The sequence below is a fragment of the Tetrao urogallus genome (assembly GCF_951394365.1).
Source record: "Tetrao urogallus genome assembly, chromosome: 5".
In the NCBI taxonomy this organism is placed as follows: Eukaryota; Metazoa; Chordata; class Aves; order Galliformes; family Phasianidae; genus Tetrao; species Tetrao urogallus.
The window spans coordinates 55,511,418-55,532,864 of NC_136818.1; the positions used below are offsets into that span (position 1 = coordinate 55,511,418).

Below are 21,447 nucleotides of genomic sequence, written 5' to 3' on the forward strand. Positions count from 1 at the left end.
TGTTGTAAATAACATCTAGAGCATGTTGGTTTTCTTCAGTGGCAGTTTCTGCAATTCGAGCCATTTGAAGTTTCTTGGCCTCAGTATTCATTCTTGTAAAGCATAAACTGGGTTAAAAGGCAGGTCTCCCAAACCACTTCCTACGCTACAGCCTTATTGCAGCCTTCTAATTCCTCTCCTTGTTTTGCCCACAGCATGAACCGTATAGCCTTGATGTCACTGCCCTTCCCTAGGGGCCGATGCTCCGGAATTGGAGATAGCAAAGTGCTACATTCTGCTACTTAGGTACGTTAACAGTGCCTTCCGGAATGGGGTTATTTCATCGATAGCTCCCAAACGGGCACACTACTTGGAGACTGTAGGCTTTGGGCAGTCAGTGCTCCTCAGCCTTCGCTTTATTTCAGCAGCTTCTCGAGGACTACGGCCGGGCTGTCGCTCACGTTCCATGCTGCTCACGCCGGCTGAGGGCGCGCCGGGCAAAACGGGGCGGAAAAGAAGCAGAAAGCGGGCAAAGGACCCCGAGTCTCCACTGAGGCGGCTCCGGCCGTCGCAGCGCCCCTTGCAGGCGGGCGGCCGCACCGCGCCAGCTCTGCGGCGCGGCCCTGGCCGTCGCAGCGCCCCCTTCAGGCGGGCGGCCGCATCCTTCCCGCCCGGCGGCGCGGCCCCGCTCGCCTCGCACTTGCCTTTGGCGCCCAACCCGCCCCCCAGCGGGAGAAACCACGTTTCCGAGCTCGGTGGGGGGATTCGTGAGGTGAGAAGAGCAGTTTCGAACAGCTGCTCCTCCTCAGAACCCGTTTAAAGGCTAAAGAGATATTAAAATCGGTTAAAAAAGGGGCAATATTTTAGCTTCCGTTGCCCGGCGCCTTCTCCGGCCGGAGAGGGGTGCGAGTTCTTCTTCACTCTCCCCCTCCGCCCTGTGCTGAATGGTTCGCGCCGGGACGGGCTAGGGGTGGCTCCGCCGCCATTTTGTTTCGTGAGGGGTGAGCGGGGCTCCGCGCCGAGGTCTGTGTGGCGGCCGGAGGTCGGGAGGAGGAGGCGGCGGAGGCCCGGGGTCGCGCCGAGCCGTCGTGCCGGGAGGAGGCGGTGCGGGCGGCTGCGCGGCGGCGGCGGCGGCAGCAGCAGCAGCAGCAGCAGGAGGCAGCGGGGCGGCCGCCTCCCCCATCCTCGGCAGCCATGTACATCAAGCAGGTACGGCGGAGGAACTCCGGCCGCCGGCATCGCGCGGCCTGCTGCGGCCTGCCCCGCGCAGAGGGTAGGCGGGGGCAGGAACGAGCCACCCTACGTTCGGACTGTGTTTGGAAGCACGTGTTGTGCGTGGGGATCAGGTTTTCATCAATTGTTTGTCGACATGGGAGTGTTTGCAGGTGCCTTCTGGTAACGTTTTAGTACATCTGGTTCAGATGCGCATTTAATATATGATGCATGTTGCTTTAAATACTTCAAATAAGAAAAAAAATATATTCTACAGACTTGTACTGCACAAAAGTAAACGGCAGTAAAAATGCTCATAGTGTTAGTAAGCCCAAATGAAGTCAAAGTTAGGTGCACCATAAGCACTGGTGTTCTAGGAGCTATAGAAGAGCACTGCAGTCCAGCCGGCTGTTGGGCAGGATGGTCGTTTGTGGGTCCCTTCCAGCTCGGGATATTTGTTTGATTTGAAGTCAGACACTCTCTAGAGAAACCTGCATGAAGTGGGGGAAAATGCTTTTGGGAGTCTGCCAGTATTATTCTTCAGAAGCATTGCCCTGTGTATGTGGGCGGAAAAAAAGTTGTAGCTCTATAGCAAATAGTGATTGGTTTTTCTTCTTTTTTTCTTTTCTTTTTTTCTTTTTTTTTTTTTTTTTGGTAGAGCTACTCAGGTGTTCTTGAGAATAAAAGATACAAATTATTCCAACCAGAACACTTATACTAAGCTAGCCTCCCAAATTTTTTTCCCATTCTTTTAATTTTTATTCTTGAAATCTGCTGAACTGGGAAACAGAATCGTTCACAAGCTTCTTACAGTTTTTCTCTTATAAACTGGAATGAATGAATGTGGCTGTTTTTCTTTTTGAAAGCCATTGGTACCGATGCAGAGCTTACTGTTGCTGTGAGGATCTCCCACGTACTTCGTCCAGTACTTATACAGTTGGGGGTCAGATCCTCTGTGAACAGCCACAGTGTTTGAGTAGTCATCAGCTCAGCCAGTTCACGGTCCAAAACCTGTTTTCTATACTTTGATCCATTAAATACTGAAATCCTTGATTACTTTTAGTAACGTTACCTTAGATTTAGACCTGAATACAGTGCAGGTACAGAATTTCATTTTGCTTTCTAAACTTAAGTGGTTATACTGTTGAGAAATCTCATAACGTGTTTTGCTCTCTTTCTAGCCAGTAATTCTTCCTTTATGTTAGTTTTGATGGTGAAACATCAATGATGTTTTAACAAGATCTGGTGGCAAAAAGCTAAGGAAGGGCAGAAAGACTGAATGTCAGTTCTGGTTCATTTGTAAGTGGTCTTTCTAAAAGGTTTGCAGCTTTTCAGGTGGCTGTTCACATCTTTCTGATGTCCGACTGAGCAGAGGAAAGCTGATGGAGAGTCTTTCAGCACAGCTTTGATGATTGAAAAGGGTTGATTAATGCTGAGCTGTGCTGGAAGCTGGTTTTGCTGCTATGTGGAACTGAAGTATTTAGATATAGGCATTGTAGATTAAAATTGGATAGTTGTACTTCTAGACTAGTACTTGCTGCATAGCTCTCTAGCCACATTGTGTAGGTTGTATATGTTTGTTTCGGAAGTGAATTCAACAGAACCAATGTTTCTGCCTTTCACTTTGTTTTACTATGCAGCCTGAAAAATAAGTCTGTCTTGCTCCTAGAATAGGTAAAGTCTGGTATCGTGTCTTTGCAGTTCATAACTGCTCTACTTGAAGAATTGCAAGTAGAGTTGTTATGCTGAATGTGGATAATGTTATCCTAATGGGACGGATTTATAATCATTTTATAAGTGCTTGTTAACATGGGACAGTATCTTTCCCGTATGTAATATTTGATGCAAATGCTTCTCTTAGTGTAGATTGTTATGAAAAGGCTACAGGAGCTCTCTTGTTCACCGTGCTTTGACCTAGATATTACCAGCATCTTTTAGGAGCAGGGAGAAAAATCTGTCCATAAAATGGTGGAGGGCCAAGTCTCAGAATACAGGACGCTGGTCTTGAGCTCGAAAGTTGACAGGGTTAGGGAAAAGATATCAAGTGTATCATAAGTGACGTGAGCATTCTGTAACATCTTCAAGTTTAGAAGGTGGTTAAGAGCAGAGGTAATTCTGTCGCTTTACTCCATAGGTAATCATTCAGGGCTTTCGAAGCTACCGGGACCAAACCATTGTGGATCCATTCAGCTCAAAACACAATGTCATTGGTGAGTTCCAATATCTGGTTTTTAACACTAATTAAACTTGCATCAGATCGTGGTCAAATTACTCCTTAACAGTTTGTTTATATTCTTTCTACATCTGATTACTTTTCTGCACTGGAAGCTGCTTTACAGTCATCTGTTAATTTCACAAGGTGTATTCCAACATATTTACAGCAAAGTATTCTAGCATTCATTTTTACTGTGACAGCAGAATGATTCTGTAGTAATTGAGTGAGAAGTGAACTGTGAGCACCTTTATGTGTGCCCAGTGTTTTTGAAAGGAGAGAAAGAAACCTAGTTTCACTGTTGTTTGCCTTTTTAAAATGGTAATCCCAAATGTGCCAGGGGGTGAGTAAAGCTGAGAGGCTTTGAAGGCAATATGGTAGCAATAGTTAATGCAGAGAGCATGAAAAGCCTGGGATGTTCCTTTCTAGAAGGGAAGCTGTTTTGAAGTTATACAGCAAGTGTTGGTCTTAAAGATGAGGCATTGAGCCTTACTAAAACATCAGAATATTCTTAAACCTTAATTTTTTGAATAGAAATTGTATTTTTCTGCTCTTTTTGAAACAAAACGTTTCTGAATTTGCGTGTGGATTGTTGAAGTTCATTGATTTCAATTTGTAGCTATATACTTTGTGTTTTAATTTTCAGTGGGAAGAAATGGATCAGGAAAAAGCAACTTCTTTTATGGTAAGGATTGATTTCTTTATAGAATATTGAGATAATGGTAACAGTGGCGGCTTCTTTTGTTTGTTTTGTGTTGGAGTAGATCTACCAAATGTTCTTCCTTAACAAGGAGTGGTTGTGACTTGACAAAGATAAAAGATCCATCTTAATGCACATATTACTTCAGGTTTTTCCTCACTACTCGGTTTCTCTTAAGAGTCTTCTAATATTTGCAGTTCCAAAAGGGGATCTACAAGAGGAAACTGATTTCCAAATATTACCCACGCTGGAAACTGTTAGTAGTATTTACAGTTACTGTAGACGTTCTTAGTGGCTAAATTTATGGTATAGCTTTTAACACATGATTATGATGGGCATTTTGTGGAAGTGTCAGTGGTGGAGAGGCACGGTGGAGATACTAGACAGTAGCTGTATGAATTGCTGAGTGCCAAGTATTTTACTGTTGTTTTTAACCTGACTTGTGACTCCTTGCTTGTTGAGTCCTGTTAATGCTTATGCAAAGAACAAATGGGATATTGACAGTGAGAGACTGGAATTCTAGCATACAGCTGGCTGAGTGATAAAGATCCAACAAATTAAGTTTTTTGGGGGGTGAGGAAGAGAGCACTGAGATATGTGATTGTACTGTGTAACAATATGTTTAAGTTAGAAACTGCTGCATATCTGCTAAAGGAAAGAATAAATCTTCTGTTTTATTTTTTAATTTTATTACAGCAATTCAGTTTGTCCTCAGTGATGAGTTTAGTCATCTTCGCCCTGAACAGAGATTGGCTTTGTTGCATGTAAGTGAAGGTGTATGACAAGAAGACAAAAGAATGAGCTCGTGCATTTCAGTCTTAGTACACAAACAGTGAAATGCTGGCCTGAAGTTGCTTTGGAAGCATTTGTAAACATTTTTGTTACGTTTGTTGCTTCCCTTCAGTAAAAGAGAAGCCATTACAAAGTGATACATTATTATATAGGAGGATGACGCGTGCGTGTGAATGTCTGTCCAGGATTTTCAGAAACAAAAACGTGTGTAGTGGGTCTTATGTAGATACTCCTGACTCTGAAATGTATGGAAGGAGATGGGAAAAGGGGAGGTGGATGGACTGGATTCCCTCGTCAGAAGGTTCTTCTGACCAAAGTCATCTTGTTTCTTAGGAAGGTACAGGGCCTCGTGTTATTTCAGCTTTTGTGGAAATTATCTTTGACAATTCGGACAACAGGTTACCGGTAAGTGAACTGCTTCCCTTACGGATCTTCGCTTCAGACTCAGTATCTCAGCATTATAAAAACAATTGGGGTGGGACCTGCTTTTGAGTTAGCTCTGGTAAAAAGCACTGTAAACATTCTGGATTAGTTACACCTACTGCAAGCACTGAAATTTACTGGACTTTCTTTTCTTGAGATTGATAAAGAGGAAGTCTCACTTCGCAGAGTCATTGGAGCCAAGAAGGACCAATATTTCTTAGACAAGAAAATGGTGACGTAGGTACTTCTTTCCTTGAGCTCAATAAGCTGGGTAGTATTTCTCCAAAATTCTGTAGTCGTATCAAACTCTTGCATCTCTAGCCTGAAAGAAGTAATACTAACTTAGTTGTATAATACAAGTAATGATAATTTGACAGCATTTGCATCAGTCCTTGTGAAATAGACAGCAGGATTCTTTGGATTTACAGTTTAATCCATTCATTAAAGTATGTTTAACTCCTTGTTTAGTATTTTTGGACTTGTTTTAAAATACAAGAGATGCCAAACTTTAGATGTCTCAAGGAAGGGTAGGAAACAACCTGCCTTATTTGCCTCCTCTTTGCAGTAAGGTGCTTCTTTCTTCATCTTTTTCTTTCCCCAAGACTATATTATTTTTGGGTGCTGCCTTCCCTATTCCAGACCCCCACTTCCACCTCCCCCCCCCTTTCATTTGATGGTGAATGTCACTTTTGCTTTAAGTGTTTTTAATAGATTCACAATAATATTTCAGGAAAAATGATGTAATGAATCTTCTTGAAAGTGCTGGATTTTCTCGCAGTAATCCGTATTATATTGTCAAGCAAGGGAAGGTAAGAGTCTTTTTCACATAATGGAAGAAACAACTGTCAAAAATTATATGTATTCTTAATGACAAAGTTGAGTTACTGCAGTAGAATGCCAAAACAAATCTTTTCTTAGTTTGTGGGGAAAAAAAGAAAAAAAAAAAAGATTTTGTGTGTCTAATGAGTATTCTATGGTGTGACCTGTTTTAATATTTTCTTTTTTAGTGTAATGGTGTGATTTTCATGGAGGCATTTAAACTGACTCAGATAGCATCAGGATTTAAAAGGCACACTTAAGCTTTTCTAAACGTATTTTTGATGTGGTAAAAGTCTCTGAAGTTTGTATAATACTGGAACTTGGAGTTTCAGCAAAAACTGGTAGCATTTGAGAATCAACAGAATTAATTACAAACAGAATCCTAGCTATCCTAAAGTAGTGGTCTGAAACGGAAAGCAGCCTGGTAGATTCCTACACATCTTTCCTTGTTTGTTGTACTAAGATCTTGATCTTGTCCTTGATCTGTTGTACTAAGCCTTATCAGAGAAGGATATTAAAATCATAGATCTTGAATTGTTAGATCAACCAGATGGCCACAGCTCCTGACTCCCAAAGGCTGAAGTTACTAAGAGAAGTGGCTGGTACCAGAGTGTACGATGAACGGAAAGAAGAGAGTATTTCACTGATGAAAGAAACAGGTAAGAATACCTGCTGAGCAGTGCTTCACCTTTTCTTATCTGTAACTTGACAAATAATGGCTGTAGGAGGCAGAGTAGCTTTAAAAGTGTGGGAATGTGTTACAATGTTTAACTGAACTTCTTGGCTTGTCTTGTTTTTTAAAGAGGGTAAGAGAGAGAAGATCAATGAGTTGTTGAAATACATTGAAGAGCGGCTTCACACGCTTGAAGAGGAGAAAGAAGAGCTGGCTCAATACCAGAAATGGGATAAAATGAGGAGAGCATTAGAATACACAATTTATAATCAGGAGCTTAATGAAACGCGAGCTAAGCTTGATGAGGTAAAATGCTTTGTCTACTACTAAATATAACACAAGACATTCTTTTGCTTTTTACTGATGTTTGCTTGCATTCAGTGTTAAAATCCGGCAGTTGTCTTTCATCAGTTCAACGTGCTATTCTTGCATTTCTGAAACTAGAATTTTACTAAAGCAGAATCTTGCTTGTTAAGCTACTTGCTGTATGATCCTGCAGCTTTCTGCCAAGCGGGAGACAAGTGGAGAGAAGTCCAGGCAGCTGAGAGATGCACAGCAGGATGCTAGAGATAAAATGGAGGTAAAAATACTTAATAGAGGGGCTTTTTAAGGTTTTTCCTTTACTTTATATTGCTTTATTTTTTTCATAGCATAAACATTTGATGTAAATCTAAATTTCGACACAGAATCCAAAGTTCATTGACTTGAAATGAGAAGAGCTCTTGCATTTGGAGCTTTAACCAATAACTGTAAAAACATGTTACATTTAACCTATGCCTTCATCTTGTTTGAAAATGGGAGAAATTGATTATACTTAGCATACTGCATTGATCTAGATAATGCTTGCTGAGAGTAGGATAGTGTCACATGCACACAGTGTTTAAAATGCTGTATGCTTAAATTTGCATAGGAAATAGAACGGCAAGTTCGAGAACTGAAGACAAAGATTTCTGCAATGAAGGAAGAGAAAGAACAACTTAGTGCTGAAAGACAGGAGCAGATTAAGCAGAGGACTAAGCTGGAACTTAAGGCTAAAGATCTGCAGGATGAATTAGCTGGCAACAGTGAGCAAAGGGTACGTAACAGTGACATAATCTAAAATGTAATGGATTCGTGGAAGTCTGCTTGTACACTGAAGGCTTTTTTGGCCTACATTCTAGGTGGGTTTTTGTTTGTCTTTAATCTATACCCTTTCATTGTTTTGTAAGCCATGCAGGACAGATATCTTGGGGTTTTTGGCTTCTAGGGGATGTAAGCCAAGTTCTAAGTTCAGATCCTTTATTTATCATCCTGAGTGTTACAGAACCAGGCACCTTCAATTCTCTCAAACTCAATTGCTACAAGTGTTGAGGAGGTTGATTTTTCTTTATAGTGTTAACTTGGACTTTGTTGTTCAGCCCTTGAGGACCTTCCATACTTGCATAGTTTAGCTTCCTAAGAATGCTTAATTTATCTTTACTGGTCTGATTGGAAATGAATTTACTTCTGTTGAGTGCTGAAAGAATGTAGTATCACATTAGCAAATCTATCTTGCATTTTTACAATTAGATTATTCTTTAATGTTGTGTATTTATCTAAAGATATTAGTAGAGTTTCTTTTACTATCTCATTTTAATTATTGCTTTTTTTCACTTTCAGAAAAGGCTGTTAAAGGAGAGGCAAAAGCTTCTTGAGAAAATTGAGGAGAAACAGAAAGAATTAGCAGAAACGGAGCCGAAGTTCAACAGTGTAAAAGAGAAAGAAGAGAGAGGAATTGCTAGGTCTGTAGTTCTGCAGTGAGGGGAGTTGAGCATTATAGAAAGAGCCATGATACTATCAGAACAGATGTGCAGTATATTTAGGGTTTTATTAAATATTTGAGGATGGAGTGGTTATAGATGCTCTCTATTTAAATATAAGCCTCCTTTCGTGTTGGGTATTGAACTGGTGGGGAAATCAGTATTCAGTGAAGTTAATTAACCACTCTGTGGAGTTCTATGAACTTGCTGTTTTATGAAGTCTTCTGCATGATTGTCTTGTTCATACTATGATGCTTTTCTTTTTATGACTGCTTTAACTAGAGCCTGATTTCACTGTTTTGGAAAATTCTTATGGTAATTAACAGCGCTTTTTCTTCATAGATTCAAGAGTTCTTTGTAATGCAACACTTCTTCCCCTTCTCAAAATAGACTTGCACAGGCTACGCAGGAAAGAACAGATCTTTATGCAAAGCAAGGTCGGGGAAGCCAGTTCACATCCAAAGAAGAAAGAGATAAGTGGATAAAGAAAGAACTGAAGTCTCTAGATCAAGCAATCAATGACAAGAAGCGGCAGATTGCAGCTATACACAAGGATTTAGAGGATACAGAGGCAAATAAGGAGAAAAACTTGGAACAGTACAGTGTGAGTTCTCATCTTCATTCTTCTCTCAAAATACTGAGAAGTAATAAGCACTCAATCTAATTTTGGATAAACTAATAAAACTTAGTGCCCCAAAGGAAGATGCCACTCTCTTTCTGGGTGGGATCTTTAGGGGGGGAAAAAAATGTAGATACAGTTTTGCTTTTTTTTTTTTTTTTTTCTTAAATACCCACAGATGACTCTGAACCTCCCTTTGGCACTACTTCAAACTCTGCTATGTACATTTACTTTCTGATTCTTTACCCAAAATGTTTGGCCTGAGTTCTCAGAAGGAGACACAGCTGCCTTGCTTTTGTCTGTTTTGGACATGGCTGTTCCATAGAGGTGAATGTTGGGTGTTTTAACACTCTTTAGGGGAAAAGGAGACAACAGGATCTTCTAAGCTCTGCTGCCAGCACTTTGCCTTTGCACCACAATTGCAATTTTGTAGTTAGGAGTTGAGACCCTTTTCTGTGAAAGAAGGTTATTGTCTCAGTATTATCTGCATGATTTTTAGATTCTGATATCTGTGTGTTCAGAAGCAGCTCTCACTTCAGATAAAGCAGGGAGATCCAGAAATATCACTTCAGCTGGAGCTGCATGGTAAAAACCTTTTTGCTTAGAGTAGGAGAGCATCCAGTGCCAGTGCTGCTGCACTGCATGTGCTGATTGATGGGCACCTGCAGTGTTTGGCTGATGAACTGAAATTCAGGTCAGCCTGGGAGAAATACAGGAATGTAGCTGTACAGAGAAAACAGTGCTCTGGTGAAATAAGCTGTATGAATGAATGTATGCATTAGCTAAATGATGACTCTATTAGTTCATGTATGAAAGAACTGATGCTTACCATAGGCTGTCTATAATGATATTACATGGCTCAGTAAGAAGCATTATGTAGAACTGATGTTAATTTTTGTTCTTTTCTACTGAAAGAAGGCTGCTTTATGCACAGGCTAAGAATTGCATAGCATTTTGTTGTTCAGAAGGAGGTTGTCTCAAGTGAAACTCCATGTTGCGTTGGAAAAACTTCTGGTTTTGAGCATGTTACTAGTCCTGTAGATAGATAACAGTGCAAACATGAACTGGGTGCTAGCCCCAGCCTGCTTTGAGAATGGCAGGTGTGGAGTGAGTGAGGGGAGGAGATCTGTGCAATAGCTTAACAGCGTGCTTTTGGCCGTAGCTGTGGTAAAACACAAAGCTGTGGTAAAGCAGGAGAGCAGGCTAGAATTTTCACTACTAGCAGCCTGGGATGAAAGACTAGTATGTATGTTCTGATCAGAAGTGTTACTTCAGAGCATTGCACGTGGCTGTTGATGGTAGTAGCTGTTTTGATGCAGTTTCTTACCATGAGCTGGTGAGCTGTTTCACTGAAAAATGCCCAGGTGCACAGCTTTTCTGTGCCTGCTTTGTGCCTGTTTGATCCCCGTGCCTGCACTACTTACTTGCTGACACAGTGCTTTTGTAATTTGTAAATTGGTGGGAAAACTTTGTAGGAACTGTTTCTGAACTCTGAGTAGTAATTAAGCATTGAATTGGGAGGGGGGAGGGAGCATAAAAATTGTAACTAAAGAACGCTGCAGTTTCATAGTCATCTTTTCTTTATGTTAGAAACTGGACCAAGATCTCAATGAAGTGAAGGCTCGTGTTGAAGAACTGGACAGAAAGTACTATGAAGTGAAAAATAAAAAGGATGAACTACAGAGCGAAAGAAAGTTAGTAATTAATTGAAATATGTCTGAACCTCACTTAATGTGAAGGACCCCAACTGTCTAGTTGTTAACATGGCATGTAGGTATGTTTTTAAATATAGCCATGTATGAACTTCTGTACTTAGCCCTTCTGTTCGATTAGCAGCTGTTAGATTAAAAAAACACTTCAGACTTCATTCACCCCTAAAATACTTGAACTGTGGTTGTTGTGCAGTTATCTGTGGAGAGAGGAGAACGCAGAGCAACAGGCTCTTGCTGCTAAGCGGGAGGACCTGGAAAAGAAACAGCAGCTTCTCAGAGCAGCAACAGGAAAGGTAGGAGGCCTTGTATTTTTTGTTGTAACTTCTTTTGTAAGCTTTTTTTTCCCCATTCCTAAAGGAAAAGTCGTAGTACTCTTTTGAAGTTATTTCCTTTGCTTGCAGTCTTACTATCTTTACTTAAAACAAGGCAATCTTCTATGTAAGCTGTTCTACAAATATTTTCAGCTCTAGAAGTATTTTGAAATTCATTTTGTAAGCTTAAGGTATTAGAGGAGAGCTGAGAAGATGAGGTAGAAACGGAGAGCTTACCAAATTCCTTTCGATACTTGTTCTAAAAAAGCAATCTACCCTGAATGTAGTACGCTCAGCTTTTTTTTAGGTATGTTCATTAGTCAGTAGCAGTTTGTCAAGAAAGATGGTTACTGCTCTTTAGAAGTTGGGGATAAAGCTGATACTTTTTTCTAGACCTTGTAATTGTGGTGCAGTAATCATCTGTGCTTTAACAGGCCATTTTGAATGGTATCGACAGCATAAACAAGGTTTTGGAGCACTTCCGTCGAAAAGGAATAAACCAGCACGTTCTGAATGGCTATCATGGCATTGTGATGAACAACTTTGAATGTGAACCAGCTTTCTACACGTGTGTTGAAGTTACTGCAGGGAACAGGTAACTGCATACTCTTCAGTGTTACCTTGGTGCAGTGTTACAAATGCACCTGCGCTCGTTCTATCTGAAATATTAGTTACTTTGCCTCTCAGTCTTGAGCTCTGGTCCTTATTCATCCAGCACTGTTGTGTGGCCTTGTCACACTTTCCCTTCAAGAAGGGACTAAGAATTCTGCAGATTTTAGAAGCGTAGTCTAACTTCTCTTAATCTTGTTTCAAGGTGGGAGGGTACTGGGGGAGGGAGTGGGTAGGCAGATAGGCCCAAGAGAGATGCTCCTCATGCTTGCAAGGAGTCTCCTGGTGTGGTGCATTCTATGGTAAGTAATGCTGATGTTTCAATAACAGTAGGAGTTTTTTTTTACTTACACTAGAAAATCTTATACGTGAGGGTTATCTCTAAATAGCCAACTGCTTTTTAAAAGCTTTGTAGTTCTAATAAGAGTACCATCTGCTTGCTTTGACAGCAGTACTTAAAAGCAGTAGAGCAAATGCAGGTTGGCTTTATAGTGACAGGTAATGCTACCTGAATGCTAAATGTTCTCATTCAAATATTTGTTCTTTTGACACATTGAAGTTTTTTTTTCTTGTTTTTTTGGGGCTTGTTAATTAGGCTATTTTATCACATTGTGGATTCTGATGAAGTCAGTACAAAAATTTTAATGGAATTTAACAAAATGAACCTTCCTGGAGAAGTTACATTCCTCCCGCTGAACAAGCTAGATGTTCGAGATACTGCTTATCCTGAGACTAATGTGAGTGTTCATTTTGAACCCGTTTTCTCCATAAGTATAAGCCTTTGTTATTTCAACTGTATTGCCTGCCACTTGCTTTTGTCGGATGTCTGCAGTTAAATACTGCCATTAATTTATTGCTTCTCAAGTTTGGAAACCCTTTTGTTGGAAAATGCTTTGCTACATGCTATATCTTCTTCAAAGTTAAACTCCACCTGCAGAGTACGTGGGTGATAATATAGCAATAGGAAGTTCTACAATCTGATAATAATTGCATGAATTAGTAAACTTGAATTCTTTAGCTGAAAGATTGCCATGGACAAAAGCTGAAGGGAAGGATAGTGTTATGTTGCAGCTGTGGAGACTTTCTCAGAGCTGTTTGGACTGACTTGTGTTTGATATTTTAAAAAAATCTTTAGTGACAGCTGTTTTAAAAGTATCTTTAAAATGTATTTCAAGAAGGAATCTGCTCTTACTGGACACTTTAAAACTTTAATTTAAATTTAAACTGAACTGTTCAAATATAATGACTTCCTATGACCTTGTAGTAGAATAAGTTCTTTAAAATTTCCTTTCCTCTCCCTTTGCCCCTCAGGTATACATAGGAAAAAAAGATAAATAGAAAAGAATCAGTCTATTGTGTGCCTATTTGGGAGGGCTTTACCAGCAAAACTGTATGAACGTTTGTATTCTGTTTGCCATGGAAGACTCTTCCTTGGTGGATTTCTTTTTTTTTTTTTGCAGCCAATTAATGGTAATTGTTGAAATAGTTTCTGTAATGTAATACTCAGATACCCAACAGACTCCTAGCTGCCTTATTAATGCTCAAGCCTAGCTGCTAAAAACTAAGATAGCAAAATCTTGCTGTTGATTTCCATGCAACGTCTGTATTGCCTGTTTAATCAGAGTATCAGCCCCTTGTGTGTTTCCAAAGTCATCATTTGCAGTGTTGTGCTTTGAGTTTGGAGTTTGACATTGTCTAAATAGTGATATATGGAGCTCCAGAAGTCTTCATTGCAGAAGTCTGATTGTGAATGCATGCATTCATCTTCAGTGAATCTGAGATATGCTTAACTTTCAAGAACGTAGTGCTATAAGGCAGTGTATGATGTTTCTACTTTTGACGTGGTTTCTTTATTTTCTAGGGCTTGCTTGAATTAGTTGCAATGTGCTTGATCTGTTTGTGTCACTGCACTGTTTCATTATAACCACTGTCCCTTCAGGATGCTATTCCTATGATCAGCAAACTGAGATACAATCCCAGATTTGACAAAGCTTTCAAACACGTGTTTGGAAAGACTCTGATTTGTCGTAGCATGGAAGTATCTACCCAGCTGGCCAGAGCTTTCACTATGGATTGTATTACCCTGGAAGGTAAATGTTGCAATTAGATGAATTATTTACTGGAAAAGTGGGATCCTTTGAAGAGTGAGACTCATTATGCTTAGTCTGTCAGTGTTATCAAAATAAGACTATGTCTCAGCTATATTATTTTGAATACACAGCTACTCTTGGTTAGGTGCAGTACTAAAAATGCAGGATTTCCTCACAATTATTTAATCATATTACGATGTAAAAGTTAGTAGCTGTATCTCCATCCTGACAACTGCAAGGTAGATAGTTTGTGTTCACCTTCTTTGAAATTCAGAAGGCCTTTGTTCTCCTGAAGTATTCATGATTTATTCCACCAACTTAAAGCAGCACTGAGGGTTCAGATGTGTGGCTTTAATTACTGGTAAGTGCAAGGTGGGTTTTCTGCATACCAGGTGCATTTACACAGTATTCCCTAAAGCATCTTTTGACAGTGGCCTGTTCCTGCAGTGCAGATTCCGTGCAGGTTTACTATTTATCTCTTTCTCTGGAAGGCAATCTGAAAACTCTCCTAGGGGACGAGGGAGAAATAAAGCAGAATCTGTGCCTTGTAGAGCAGTGCTTCTTTTTTTTTTTTCTTAAAGGAGATAGTAGTAGCAATCTGTTTTGGTGTTGAAGAATGAAATACACTTTAAATAGAACACCAAAACAGCTACGTCACCAATTACAGAACTTTACGTAAAGTCTTCATTGTAAATAGCAACTTACACTGATGCAGCACTTGTTTAGCTTAGCTGAAATGTTCTAGTCATACTACCAAACTGTATTACAGAAACTGCTCCAGATACCGCAGAGAATAAATGATGTGCTACTTATAGTCTTGTTGTGCTGTGCTCTTAGGTGATCAAGTCAGCCATCGTGGTGCTTTGACTGGTGGTTATTACGACACAAGAAAGTCTCGTCTTGAATTGCAAAAAGATGTTAGAAAGGCAGAAGAAGAACTTGGTGAACTTGAAGCAAAACTCAATGAAAACTTGCGCAGAAACATTGAAAATATCCTTTTGTTTCTTTTGGGAAAGGTTGTGTGATGATAAAGATTGCATTTTGCAGTTACAGTACTGGGTGAAAAATAGGATTCTTAATGCTTGTAGATGTTACAAGTTAGCTGTGGCATTTGTTTCGACTGTTCTTTGTGCTGCCTGGTTCTGTTAGTTACTGTAGGGACAAAATATAGGTATGTTAAATCATAACCTTCAGGCCTGGTTTTCCTTTTGAGGAGGGAACTGTAGAGGATGTCTGTAGGGAGCTCCTTCAACTGATGGCTGAGGGCAATGCCATGCGAGGGTTTCTGTGGTAGATCAGCAATTGTAACAAGTGTTTTTACCGTATGTGACAGTGAGTTTTGGAACCTAACGCAAACAATCCCAAGACACTTAGCAAAATCTCTTTGTCCGTTACTGCTAACTTTCTGTTCTGTATCTGATTCAGTTTTCCAGAAGTGTTTTCATGATGGGGTGCCATGTTCTGCTGTGGCCTCTGCTTTTGGGAATTGTTTGACTTTTAGTGCTTCTCTGTTGATGTCTTGTTAAACTGTGCATTTGCAGTAGGAGAAAGTAGGAGTAGTCATGTTAGCAGTTCAACAGAAATTAAAATTCTCTACGAGATCTGCACTGTGACTCAAGGTGTTGTATCACAGTTGTTCTGGAAGATTATGCCTTTTGTCTCAGACTTGAATGAGAGTTGATTTGTATTGGTCTAATGTTGATTTTTAAATGAGGGCATCTGCTCTTCTATATTTTGTAAGGCAGAGTTCTCCATACAAGTTCAAATGAATCTATTCGGGGTCCCACATTGTGAAAGTAACAGTAAATGAATCTCTTCTGGTTTGCTCTTGGCACTGCTAAGGGTCAGGAAGTCACTCTTGCTGATGATTCTTGATTTCTCCTGTACAAATGATTATTTTAATTCATCTTATCAGGGCAACAGAATATGGCAAAAACCAAAAGCTAAATATACTATTAGGTATAAAATGTCTTTTTAAAGAATTTTCCTTAGCCCACAGAATGGATTAATAATGAGATTGACCAGCTGATGAACCAAATGCAGCAAATTGAGACACAGCAGAGAAAGTTCAAAGCCTCTCGGGACAGTATTCTGTCAGAAATGAAAATGCTGAAGGAGAAAAGGCAGCAATCTGAAAAGACATTTATGCCTAAGGTACTGTGAAGTGATACTGAAATCAATTACTGGTTTTATATTACTGTTTTATTGGCATTATTGATGAATTTGCTTTCCTTTCTGGTTGACTGAAATATGAAAAGATGATTAGAGATCTGACACAGCCCATATTTGCATAAACATAGAAGTAATGTTCATAAATCTGCAGGCTGCTCCAAGGAATTACTCTGTCTAATCTTTATTTCACAGCAACGCAGCTTACAGAGCTTGGAGGCAAGTTTACATGCTATGGAATCAACTAGAGAGTCACTGAAAGCAGAGCTGGGGACAGATCTGTTGTCTCAACTCAGTCTTGAAGATCAGAAACGTGTGGATGCTCTTAATGATGAAATTAGGCAACTGCAACAAGTAAGATAAAATGAAAGTGTCCTGCAACTGAATGTGGTCCCTTTTCTTCCCAGTAAACTTACTTTGGTCCTTTATGTGAAGAGTCAGCAGTGATGAATGTGTTGTAACTGAGCAGTGTTTTACCAGTAGTGGCCTGGGATGGTTGGAGTTTTTGCATTTGTGAAACTTATCTGCATGTTTTTCTTAAATGCTGGGTGAATTTTGCTAGCTGTTTTGCTGGGATTACACTCCTGTAGTGCTGGAATTGTCACCATTTGCTTGCTTCTACTTTTGAGCTTTGCAGTAATTAACTTCAAAATAGGCGCTGTCTGAAGGGTACGATGCATGACGTATGAAACTGAAACGATACCTTTAGGCTTATGGTAAATAAGACAGTTCTGAGTTTCTTGCTATGTTTGCCACATGTTGGAAAAACACTGTCACTGTACTCTTTTAAGCTCTTAAGAAGTGTGGATCCATGTGCTAGTACAGTTCAGGAAAGTTACAGATCTTTGTGATTGTCTTGACACTAGATAGCCTGCTAGCAGTGAATATCTCTGCAGCTATTTCTACCTGCTATAAAAACAGTAGCACTCCAAAAATGCCTGATATTTTTGTGCAGAGTTCTGTCAAGAGTGGGCTTTATTGTGAGTGTGTAGTTGGATTTTAGTTAATGCAATAAATATCCTGTCTTAATTATTATTATTTTTCAGGAAAATAGACAGCTTTTGAATGAGAGGATTAAACTGGAAGGCATCATAACAAGAGTTGAAACATATCTGAATGAGAATCTGAGAAAACGCTTAGACCAAGTGGAACAAGTAAGGATTTTCTCTAAAATGAGTTTATGTGGTTTATTTCCAAAGCTGTGACATGTTGTTGATGGGATAAATATGTATTCATCACTTTCTGTAATCTGTGGTGTTTCTTGCTTCCCTGTATCCAAACTGAATTACATGTTATGCTTAAACTTCAACAACAAAACTCTTGCTCTGTATGCACTGTTTTTGTGTAAGAAAGGCTCCATAATGATGATCTGGTAAAAGATGAAAATACCTATAAGATTTTGAAAATAACTGTATGTAGAACAGTGGAAGCTGTCTGGCTTACGCTTTCGTTCCCTTCCTTGCTGAAGCTTGGTGGCGTTTGCTTTGTCCTATAGGAACTGAATGAGCTCCGAGAAACAGAAGGTGGCACAGTTCTCACTGCCACGACATCAGAACTTGAGGCTATCAACAAACGAGTGAAGGATACACTGGCACGCTCAGATGGTTGGTAACACAGTTTTTTGCAAAGAAAAATCTTCAGTGTTTTGAATGTTCACACACAGCACGAAGTGAGAAGTAGCAGTAAGTTTTGAACATGCTGTAGTAGTTACATAGTGCATAACAGCTCTTTTGGAAAATCCAAAAGACAGAAGCAAGATTTTGTGCAAATTGAAATGAAAGTGTCTGCAAATGTACATTGGAACATCCAACAGAGTTTTGGCATCAGGCATAATATCTGAAGCAGCGTTCATACACAGCATGGTTTTGTATAGCTGTTCTTGAATTTCTCCTAAACTGTCTGAAACTTCAGTTATGTCAAATAGGAAATAGCATCTGTGTGGATCACCACAACTTTGGCTTCTCTTTCTAGACATCAACCATGTGACTTCTCTGAAGGAAGAGAGGAAATTTCAGCTTTTTGTCTTAGTGCAGGCATGTGGGCGTAACCATTTTGTGCTTTTTCCCCAATACTTCAGATCTGGATAACTCTATTGACAAAACAGAAGCGGGAATTAAGGAACTGCAGAAGAGCATGGAACGCTGGAAGAACATGGAAAAGGAGCATATGGATGCCATTAACCATGACACAAAAGAACTGGAGAAAATGACTAATAGGCAAGGCATGCTCCTCAAGAAGAAGGAGGAATGCATGAAGAAAATCCGCGAATTGGGTTCTCTTCCACAGGAGGCTTTTGAAAAATATCAGACTTTAAGTTTAAAGCAGGTAATAAATGTGCTTGTTTTCATGTTATTTATAAGCAAACAGATGTGAAATATTGGTTCCATGTACGTCTGTTTCCCCCACAGTTATTCCGCAAATTGGAGCAATGCAATACAGAACTGAAGAAATACAGTCACGTTAATAAAAAAGCTCTGGATCAGTTTGTGAATTTCTCAGAGCAGAAGGAAAAACTAATAAAGAGACAAGAGGAGCTGGACAGGGGCTACAAATCAATTATGGAGCTGATGAACGTGCTAGAGCTTAGAAAATACGAGGCTATTCAGCTGACTTTCAAGCAGGTAACAAAATGGCGACAGAGGGAAGGATTGGAATGGAAATGAATAGCCTTACGTAGCTGCTGCTTGGGAAGAAACACAACTAAGTAGAGCTGTCATGTATTAATAGGCACGGCAGCATGGCACTTGAGTTTCGTGTGATTAATACTAACAAAAGAACAAGCTGACATCTTAAATGGGTGCTGATCTCGACTATGTTACCTTTCTAGCTGTTCTTTACACCATTTAAATGCTTCCTTTCTGATAACTCTTTGTACTGTGTAAAACCCCTTCTGGGGAGGGTCTGGTGATGATCTATTCTAAATCCATTTTCCAGATTTTAGCGAAGTCTTCTAATGTTAGCAAAGGGTCTGAACTGCAGTGTGTGTCAAGTCTTCTTCTGAAGCTCATCCTCTTAACTGACATCTCGTCCGAAGCTCACCAAAATAAAAATCAAACTTGCTTTTGCTGTTTTCTATTTTAATTCTGCCACTTTGAAGAAAAAAAGTGAAAACTACAAAAGCAGTTGGCTTAAATCATGTTTTTAGACCAAGCTTTGTATTCACGTTTCTCTCTTACGCTGGTGCTTAAATTTAAATGTGGATATCCCTACTTAAAAACAAATACTTGAGGTGTGTAAAAACTGCTCTTGTTTGCACTTGATTTCATTATGTAATAATGATTGTTTCCTTTAAGGTGTCAAAAAATTTCAGTGAAGTATTCCAGAAGTTGGTCCCTGGTGGCAAGGCCACGTTAGTGATGAAGAAAGGAGATGTGGAAGGCAGTCAGTCCCAAGATGAGGGTGAGGGCAGCGCTGAGAGTGAAAGAGGATCTGGATCACAGAGCAGTGTGCCATCTGTAGACCAGTTCACTGGAGTTGGCATAAGGGTAAGGAGGAATATGTGTTCTAGCACTCAGCAGTCTCTTAAATTAAGGTTAAACTATGTATTTTAATAAAGTCATTGTGAACAAATCTATTTATTTGCTATAATAGCAAGTGATGTTGTGGAGTAGTATTTTGAAGTCATCTTCCTGTTGCCCTGTTTCCTTAGGTATCATTCACGGGGAAGCAGGGTGAAATGAGAGAAATGCAGCAACTTTCAGGTGGACAAAAATCCCTGGTAGCTCTTGCCCTGATATTTGCTATCCAGAAATGTGATCCAGCTCCATTTTACTTGTTTGATGAAATTGACCAAGCCTTGGATGCTCAGCACAGGAAAGCTGTTTCAGGTACCTTACTCATCTTCAGTGTGCTTGAAGTGACTGTCTGACTTACAATACCTGACCTCTCAGGTGCGAGGCACTCCTTGAAGTATCTCATCACATGTTGGAATTTACCTTTGTGCTTCCCTTTGCTCTTGAAGATGGGCTTTGGGTAGAAGCTCAGTACTGGCACATAGGGCAGCTGAGGAGTTGCAAACTTTTTATGGTATAAAAAGTTTAGGTGAAGCCTGGAATTTATTATAGTATATAAATGTGGTGTGGGTTCGTTCTTGATTTCTATTTTATTTTTAATTAACCAGACTCTCATTTTAAGTAAGGAATAGTAAACTGTCTTCTGTTCAGACATGTCTTGCTTAATTAGAAAGGTGACATCAGTGAAGATTTCTTATGTTCTTTTTAGATATGATCATGGAATTAGCTGAACATGCTCAGTTCATCACAACAACTTTTAGGCCTGAATTGCTGGAATCAGCTGACAAGTTCTATGGTGTAAAATTCAGAAATAAGGTAAACTTTTAGCTAGTCTTTGTTGAAAACTTTACCAAGCTCTATTTTATTCTGTAGAAAGGGATCTGTAATAACTGCTGTGTTTTGTTCCACCAGGTTAGTCATATTGATGTGATCACAGCAGAAATGGCCAAAGACTTCGTAGAAGACGACACCACGCATGGTTAAACAAAACTGTATTTACTGCTTGTTTGGAAGATGTGTATAGTGTGATGTTTATGCCAGGGAACTGTAAATTAAAAATATGAAGCTTTTAGTCCTTGTTTAAAATAGTTTTTGAACATACATTTTAACCAAGACCCCAGAAGACTTAGTTTCAAAGAAGCTTGGGTATCCGTATGGTCTCTGTTGCTGTATTTTATAAGATTGTTAATGTTACCTTTATACAGTACCTGTAGTTTACAGAAGTTTATTCTCTTCCGTCAAATCTTTTGTAAAGCGTCTGTTGCTGTTTTAAAGCTTTTCAGAAAGTGCTAGCTCTCCCTTCCTTCCTAAGTATACTTTTACCATTTATATTGCCTCACAATTCTTTTTAATGGCTTCAATTAAAATGATTGGTTTTATCGCTGTAACTCGTGTACAGGTGTGTGTTGACTGTCTGAGGATTCCCCTGGAGCAGTCCATGTCAGTCCTAGGGAGCTCTTGAGAAGTATGAGACAAAGCTGTTGTTTCAAGTAATTCATACTTTCCCTTTGGCACTCTGGCCAATACAGCAATTCCACATTCCATCATCCCAAATGACCAGAATTGCTTGTACCAGGCTGTCAGTCATGAATCAAACCATGAGTTTTTTTCCCTCTGCCTAGAATTCACAGAATCACACAGAATCACAGAATTCTGACAGAGAACTGTTAGATGATCTGCTGTGCTATTCTGAACAAAAACTAAGACCAGATACTTCTGATTTAAAATAGCAAAGGCATTGAAAAAAAAGAAAAGAAAAAAGTTGCAATTGCGTGTATATATTCACATAATATATAAGACACTTTCTTGTACTGTGTGAAGTTGTATGATAGGCTTA

At 39.6% G+C, this 21,447-nt stretch overlaps 1 protein-coding gene across 1 annotated transcript; it reads left to right on the forward strand.

Moving 5' to 3' along the window:
* Positions 1–1,173: 1,173 nt before the first annotated feature.
* On the forward strand, positions 1,174–20,594 carry SMC3 (structural maintenance of chromosomes 3; the record flags this gene model as incomplete). Its single annotated transcript, XM_079536532.1, has 29 exons — positions 1,174–1,188; positions 3,326–3,401; positions 4,050–4,088; positions 4,800–4,867; positions 5,229–5,300; positions 5,476–5,555; positions 6,049–6,127; positions 6,679–6,796; positions 6,941–7,116; positions 7,310–7,390; positions 7,721–7,885; positions 8,449–8,570; positions 8,979–9,192; positions 10,798–10,901; positions 11,113–11,212; positions 11,665–11,825; positions 12,435–12,576; positions 13,779–13,929; positions 14,767–14,919; positions 15,929–16,083; positions 16,294–16,452; positions 17,145–17,252; positions 17,594–17,702; positions 18,176–18,423; positions 18,507–18,719; positions 19,392–19,583; positions 19,748–19,925; positions 20,320–20,426; positions 20,523–20,594. 29 exons carry the CDS (start codon positions 1,174–1,176, stop codon positions 20,592–20,594), a joined length of 3,657 nt encoding a protein of 1,218 aa, XP_079392658.1.
* Between the last annotated feature and the right edge of the window lie 853 nt (positions 20,595–21,447).